This window comes from Cucurbita pepo, chromosome LG02 (genome assembly GCF_002806865.2).
Source record: "Cucurbita pepo subsp. pepo cultivar mu-cu-16 chromosome LG02, ASM280686v2, whole genome shotgun sequence".
Classification (NCBI taxonomy): domain Eukaryota; kingdom Viridiplantae; phylum Streptophyta; class Magnoliopsida; order Cucurbitales; family Cucurbitaceae; genus Cucurbita; species Cucurbita pepo.
The window spans coordinates 10,944,784-10,952,448 of record NC_036639.1 but is presented as its reverse complement, the minus strand read 5'-3'; the positions used below and the strand labels follow the sequence as shown (position 1 = coordinate 10,952,448).

The window sequence follows — 7,665 nt, the reverse complement described above, 5'->3', positions numbered from 1 at the left end:
AAAAAAAAAAAAAAAGAATTCAACTACTCCCCTCTCCTATTCAGTAAAAATTCATAAATAAGTTACTGACAAAGTCTTCACCTGATCCTCTTATGTAAAATTTGATATGAAAATAATAATAATAATAATAGTTTTAAAAAATAAAAATAAATCCAACTTAAATTAGTTTCCAAATTATCTCATTTATTTCGCAGTAAAAAAATATAGTACGAAACTAAAAAATTACCGAGACTAAATCGAGAGACTAAATTTATAATTTAAATTTATAAAGTTCTTATAATATTTGATTTTTTGTTTTTTATATTTTTTTCTCAATATTAATTTAAAAAAATAAAAAATAAAATAAAATAAAGGTTTAGGGCTATAAATAAGGGTTTGGGGTTAGCCTGACTGTGTGCAGCCAAGCCAGGAAAGCAAAAGAAATGAGAGACAGAGAGAGAGAGGGTTTAGTATGGGAGACTCTGTAAAGCTCAGGAGGGATAGCGCCATGGTTCGTTGATTATGAGTATTATTGCACCTTTCAATGGCGCTATCCATCCTGAGTTTCATAGCTTCTTCTTACTCGCTCGTCTTCTTCTTCCTCTTCCTCTTCTTTTCATAGTCTCTCGTTAACGTTTCAATAAAACCCGTTTTTTTTTTTAAGCACTTGAAAAGTTATTCTAAATGGGTCGACGATTATGTCGTTGCATTTTTCTTCTTACGCTCGTAATCCTTAAATTTTCTATTGTAACGATTGAGATGTTCCATGATCTTGATTATCTAACTCAAATCATAAGCGTTGAATTGGGTTTGATTGAATTTTGAGATGAAACGATTTTGGTCGATTTACTGACTAATGCAATGTTTGATATTTAAATTTTATGATATTTTAGTTTTTCAAGTGAAGTATATCGTGAATAATTAGAATTTTTGTAGCGATCTGATGAACTAAAGGTTTGTGTTCGATTGTTAACTAAGTTACTTAAGTCACTGACTCGACCAACCCGTACAATGGAGGTTCAGAGATGGAAGCTGACGCATGAAGGAAGAGAGAAGGGGAAAGGCCTTATTTCTCTGTAAAAAAGAGCACTTTCCAAGAATTCTGTCAATCCACTGCATGCCTTAGCCTCTTTTTTCTTTTTACTTTTTTACTTTTTAACCTTTTTTACCTTTTACAGATTTTTGTTTACCCTCACCCGTTTTATTTACTGTATTTCCCTGTTTACCTGTCAGTAAAACCCTCTCCCACCAAATTTTCAATAAGAGTAAATTCTCCTAATATATATATATTTTATTAAAAATATAATTGTATTTAGTAATAATAAATTGATCATTATAAAACCCACGTTTTTCGTAAAATAGGTAATTTATTGATTTTATGAATAATCTATTTTCAACCTTCAATTTTGGCCGTATTTATCATGCATTTCTCGGACCAAAACCCTTAAAAATAAAAATTTATATAAAATAATTGTTAAATTCTATCGAAAATTGGATTCATCTAATAAGCCTTCTGTCCGTGCTTGAAATAATTTGGTCCAACAGACTTATTACATGGTATTTGATTTTTTATCCTGTATTTATAATTATTTTTTTATTTTTTTATTTATAATTTTATTAAAATTATTATGGATCTTCAATAAACTCAAAAAGTTTAGATGGAATGAAAATTAAATTAAAATTAATTATTATAATAAGATTGATGAGTATATCATATTTAATATAATTTACTCCGCAACTCTAAATATTTATATAATTTTATTAAAATCATTTCGTTGGATAATTATTACAATTTATTAAAAAGTTAAATTAAAAACGTATATTAATGAAAATTAAATTAAAATTTAATTTGTAAAGTAAATTAGTTAAGGTGATTGACGAGTAAAATTACTTTATTATATGAAATTACATCACATATTTTATCGAACACATAAACAAAATCTTGAAACTAACAATCTTTAAATGTTAGAGTCGTTTGATTTAAAATTTTGATTAAAATATTTGAAAATAAGATATTCGTAAATAAAATATCTAATAATTATGTTTGATGTTGCACGATAATACTATTAAAATTTCATATATATATATTTTGGTTAATTTCTCCCTTCCTTCTAAAAAATTTAATTATATTTAATTTTAGATAATTAATTATGTTAGTTATTTTATTTTTATTAGATTAAATTATTTAAATAGTTTTAACTTATTAAGTTTTAAGTATACTTCAATAATAAATTTTAGGTTAATTAATAACACTATTTAATTAATTAATTAATTAACATAAAAGTATTTAAAACGTGATTAATTTTTTAAATTTTTTACAAATGAGTAGAAGATGATAATTACTCTAACAAAATAGTTCGGGTCAAAACAATAATCAACTAGCAATGGATCAAAATAATAATTTTGAAATTAAAAAAGAAAGAGTTAGAAAATATGACACTGTAGTTTTATAGTTGTTCGGTCAAACTCGACTTACTTCACTCCCCAAACACCTCTTGGGAATTTGAATAAAAAACTTTCTCGACTCTTTCCACGGGTTAGAGACCAAGTGCTACACCGCTCTTTTTACGAGTTCAAGAGCAAACTCAATCCTTTCCATGATGCACGATCATACTATGAAAGTTTAGTTATACTATTTAATTTTAGGTAATTAATTGGGTTAGTTACTTTATTTTTATTAAATTAAATTATTTAAATAGTTTTATTGATTAAGTTTTAAGCATACTCAAATAATAAATTGTAGATTAATTAGTAATACTATTTAATTAATTAATTTAAGTTAATTAATAAGTTAGCAATTAAGGCTATATTAGAATCAATAGATAGTAAAGTACTGAGTTAATATAATTAAATATTCAATTATAATACATTAATGGTAATTAATTGATTGATTAACATCTTAAATTGTTACAATCAGCCATATTAAAACTATAATCAATTAAATATTAATACATTAAACAAACTTAATTATAATTATTGCATAATTAATTCATTTTAATTAGTTATAGTTCTCCTCTTCAATGGACGTCACATCTCACAAATATTATATTATATTTTTATTTATAAAATATTTTTAGATTTATTAGGCAAAATAGAAATTATTTATTAAAAATGAATAATAGAAATATGTGTTTATAAAAATTAATAAAAATACTTTTTAATATTACACTTTATCTTCAAATATTTAAAAAAATAAAAAATAATAATTTAATTAAAAAAAATACTAAATAGTTGGCTGGGGGTTGGTTCCATCTTCCATCGTCTCTGCCATCGGAGAAGTCTGCTAAACGCATGGAGATTTGAGGGAGCTATAAAAAACCTCGGTTTATTCGACAATGGCGTCTGCTCGGCTTTCTTATCCTCCGATCTCCCGCTTCCATTTTCATTGCCGTGATGACCTATTCTCTCGCTCTCCCCTCCACAATTTCTCTGAAGAAGTTGCCTCCCAATGCTTCCTCCTCTTTCAGGGCCTCCGCCTCCTTCATGGGCTTCAGAAATGGATTCCGAAGCTCTACTGGTGCAAACTTCTTGATACCTAGGGTTTTTATGAGCGATTCTGTTCGATCGCAGACGGTGAATGATGATTCATTGTTCTTGGATTATAAGCCCACTTTTGCTTTTCTGTTCCCTGGTCAGGTCAGTTTCTTCTTCTTTTTTTTGTATGTGTGTGTGTTTGGTATTGCTTACTTGATGCACTAGAAATGGTTTTTGAGAAGAATTAGACGTCCTCATGTTGAAATTGAGATCTAAATTTCTGATGAAATTGATGCATTTTAATAAGCATGTTCGTCCTCAATTTTTAGAAATGACGTATCACTGTGTTCCTATCATGTCGTATCCATGTCTCGCATTGTATTGTGAGATCCCACTTCGGTTGAAGAGGGGAACAAAACATTTATTGTAAGTGTGTGGAAGTCCATCCCTACCAGTTGCATTTTAGAACCACGGCCAAACGCAGACAATATCTGTTAGCAATGGGCTTGGATTGTTACAAATGGTATTAGAGTCAAACACTAGGTAGAGTACTGACAAGGATGTTGGGCCCCTAAGGGAATGAATTGTGAGATCTCGATGGTTGGTGTGCTAGCGAGGATGCTGACCCCAAAAAGGATGGATTGTGTGAGATCCTGATATCCCTCAAAGGGATGAATTGTGAGATCTCACATCGGTTGAAGAGGGGAACGAAGCTTATAAGAGTGTGCAACGGGTCAAAGCGGACAATAGGTGTATTGTACAAATAAAAGCAAATCACAAGAGAATAAGTATTCTCTACCTTTTATGACAACTCTACTGAGTTGATTAAGGAGTAGAAGAAGCAGTCTATTGTAGAGACGTCCACAACGTGGGCCGGGGATGGGTGAGCGGGATGAGAATTTGACAGGGTTGGAGACGAGGACCGCGAATATAATCTCAGTCTCCGGTCTCATTTAGTTAATGGAGAAAAATCTCTCCATATTACCTTTCCCATTCTTAGATTTTCCATCCCGTTTCGAGTAGGTCATCCCAGGTTAAGGACTATAGTTATGCTTTCCTTTTCTTTTTCTCTTAAGAACAAAACTTCGAATGTTTTTCCTTTCTTCACTCTCGAGTACTCAGGGTGCACAAGCTGTGGGAATGGGAAAGGAATCTCAAAGCGTTCCTGCTGCAGCTGACTTGTTCAAGACAGCTAATGATATTTTAGGGTACGTCCCCAATTAATTATTCCTCCATCTTGGATTAGTCCTTGCATTGACTTTAGTTCAAGGTCAACCATACTTAGAGAGTTGACCCTCCCCTTAGACTAACAGTCAATGGAGGGATTGCCCATGAGATGTAATGTTGTTTCATCTTTGTTTGCAGGTTTGATCTTCTTGATGTCTGCACTAATGGGCCAAAGGAAAAACTAGATTCAGCTATTATAAGTCAGGTACTTTATCTTGATCCATTCAATCTTCTCTTGTCAAAAGGCCCGTTTTCGAGAAGTTTAACCTTTTGCAAAGGGTGCATACGGGTTGGGTTGGTTAGGTTAGTGAACCGAACAACCTAAATAGAGTTCACAACCCAACCGAACTTTTATGATTTGAATTGAGTAGTCTGGATTGGTCGGATGATCAGGTCATATGAACACCTCTACCTTTTCCTTTTATCTTCGAGGAAATCTTATTAGTGTCTTCACCCTTATGAACTAGTGGTAGTTAATTATTGAGACCATTCATATATGTGCAACTGCAGCCAGCAATCTACGTCACAAGTCTAGCTGCAGTTGAGCTACTTCGTGCTCGTGATGGAGGCCAACAAATAATTGACTCTGTTGATGTCACTTGTGGTCTAAGCTTGGGCGAGTACGCCGCATTAACATTTGCAGGGGCTTTCAGGTGTATAATCAGTCCAGTAAATAGCATCAAATGAGCTTATCTTAGATCTTTATATGTAGACTCTGGTGATTCTGTTTCCACACTGACATGATTGCCAATGGGTTTGGTTCCATTTTTAGCTTTGAGGATGGACTCAGGCTGGTCAAGTTAAGGGGGGAGGCAATGCAGGTAACGATAACGAGTTCGTTAACGGGACGTTCCGATTTCAGCTACTGAAACCAAACCAGCCACCATAACTTCCTTCAGGCAGCTGCTGATAGTGCACAATGTGGCATGGTGAGTATCATAGGATTGGACGCAGACAAGGTTCAGCAACTCTGTGATTCAGCTAACCAAGAAGTCGATGAAGCCGGCAGAGTTCAGATAGCCAATTTCCTCTGTCCTGTAAGGCTCTTCTAAGCTGTTTGTTTCAAGTTTCATCAGCTTAGTTAATACTGTCTCCTATGATCACAGGGACATTATGTTGTATCAGGAGGTCTAAAAGGAGTAGAAGTCGTTGAAGCTAAGGCAAAGTCATTCAAAGCTCGAAAGACGGTATTGATCCATTTAAACGGAGATTTTCCATCCCATTCGGGATAATGGAACTTGAATTTTGAAGTCAAGTACTTCAGCTCTGTTAGAACTAACATGGCAATGGCTGCATAACACCATGGTAGGTTCGGCTAGCTGTGGCGGGGGCGCCCCATACTAGCTTCATGGAACCTGCTGTTTCGAGATTAGAAGCTGCACTTGCTGCTACTGATATCAGAACGCCCAGAATACCAATAATCTCCAATGTTGATGCACAGCCCCACGCAGATCCTGACACAATGAAGAAACTATTGGCACGCCATGTAATTAGCTCAACTTTCTAAACCAAGACTAATGACATCTTTGTGAGATCCCACATCAGTTAGGGAGGAGAATGAAATATTCTTTGTAAGGGAAACCCCAAAGAGGACGATATCTGCTAGCGGTGAGCTTGAGCTGTTACAAGTGGTATTAGAGCCAGACACTAGGCGATGTGCTAGTGAGGAGGCTGGAAGGGGGTGGACGCTAGGCGGTGTACATCTAGGACGCTGGGTCCTAAAGGGGGTGGATTGGGTGGTCCCCATCAATTGGAGAAGGGATCGAGTGCCAGCGAGGACACTGGGCCTCAAAGGAAGGTGGATTGTGAGATCCCACACTGGTTGGAGAGAAGAACGAAATATTCTTTATAAGGGTGTGGAAAACTTTGAGGGGAAGCCCGAAAGGGGAAACTCAAAGAGGACAGTATCTGCTAGCGGTGAGCTAGGGCTGTTACATCCTTCGTAATCCTTCGTAATTAGCTCAACGTTCTCTATCCCTAGCCCCGTTTAGCTTACAGGAAAAAACTTTCCCCACTTTCTTTCCCATTTATCATTTTTAGGTCTATCAACGACATAAGTTTATGGTGGATAAACATAAAAACAAATAGCAAAGATTAAATACCAATATTTTACGTATACCTTGAGGTTTAAGGTTTAAATTCTTGTAACTCTACAGATGACTTGTCCTGTTCAGTGGGAAACAACACTGAAAACTCTTCTCAACAAGGGGCTGAAAAAGAGCTATGAATTGGGTCCTGGAAAGGTATGAAACTCTACGCCAATTCTAAGCCTACCTTTGTGATCTTATTTGGGAAAATGTATTTTGTGAACAGATTATAGCTGGGATTGTGAAGAGAATGGATAAAAGTGCAGATATTGAGAATATTGGAGCTTGATGATGTCTGCATCAATGCTCTGTGTGTTCAGCTGCTTCTTATGCATTCAGATGTTGCAATTTGTTCTATTATTGCTGCAAGTTTCTGAACAGTGCATGAGATTAATCTTTATGTACTTGACGTTTTCCATTAGTAATAATATGCAAAATATGTTTAAATTTGAGTTCAACGAGCATTTAGGTCGGGTTTAGATTATGATTTCTTCCGAGTTGTCTCTCTTAGAAGAAGACCGGATCTGTACTTATACGTTCAATTATTTGCAACTTAATTGATTGTCTCTACCATAGACTAAGTCATTTGGCTTGACCTTTATCTTTACTCAGGGTCGAGGTCTCTCAATACAACGTTCTATCAACTTGTCATCTTGGTTCCCGTTGAATGATCCATGCATTGTGATGTCATTCTGTCTCTTGGGACAGCTCAATCATCTTGGCTTCCTCAGACATATCTATCGGAACTAACCCATGTGTCTTTCATCTCATCGGGAGATTCCCAACATCCATCCCTCTGAGTTCTATCGAGGCATTGAACCCTCTCGTGTTCATGCTAAATCATTTATGGAATCCGTTTTAGATAGAGGGTGCATAATCAAACCTTTCACACATGGGT

General features: G+C 34.7%; 1 protein-coding gene across 1 annotated transcript; it reads left to right on the top strand.

Moving 5' to 3' along the window:
- Positions 1-3,214: 3,214 nt before the first annotated feature.
- On the top strand, positions 3,215-7,219 carry LOC111787324 (malonyl CoA-acyl carrier protein transacylase-like). Its single transcript, XM_023667360.1, has 10 exons — positions 3,215-3,615; positions 4,576-4,661; positions 4,819-4,885; positions 5,191-5,333; positions 5,453-5,501; positions 5,580-5,717; positions 5,787-5,867; positions 5,990-6,166; positions 6,837-6,923; positions 6,994-7,219. The coding sequence occupies exons 1-10, from the start codon at positions 3,373-3,375 to the stop codon at positions 7,054-7,056; spliced, it is 1,134 nt and encodes a 377-aa protein (XP_023523128.1). The 5' UTR covers positions 3,215-3,372; the 3' UTR covers positions 7,057-7,219.
- The last annotated feature ends 446 nt before the right edge of the window (positions 7,220-7,665 follow it).

Bases quoted from the DNA above. Each gene is read 5' to 3' on its own strand.
- LOC111787324 (XM_023667360.1), top strand. From the start codon at position 3,373: ATGACCTATTCTCTCGCTCTCCCCTCCACAATTTCTCTGAAGAAGTTG. The intron at 3,616-4,575 runs GTCAGTTTCTTC...TCGAGTACTCAG, and splicing joins CTTTTCTGTTCCCTGGTCAG to GGTGCACAAGCTGTGGGAAT. The intron at 5,718-5,786 runs GTAAGGCTCTTC...CTATGATCACAG, and splicing joins TAGCCAATTTCCTCTGTCCT to GGACATTATGTTGTATCAGG.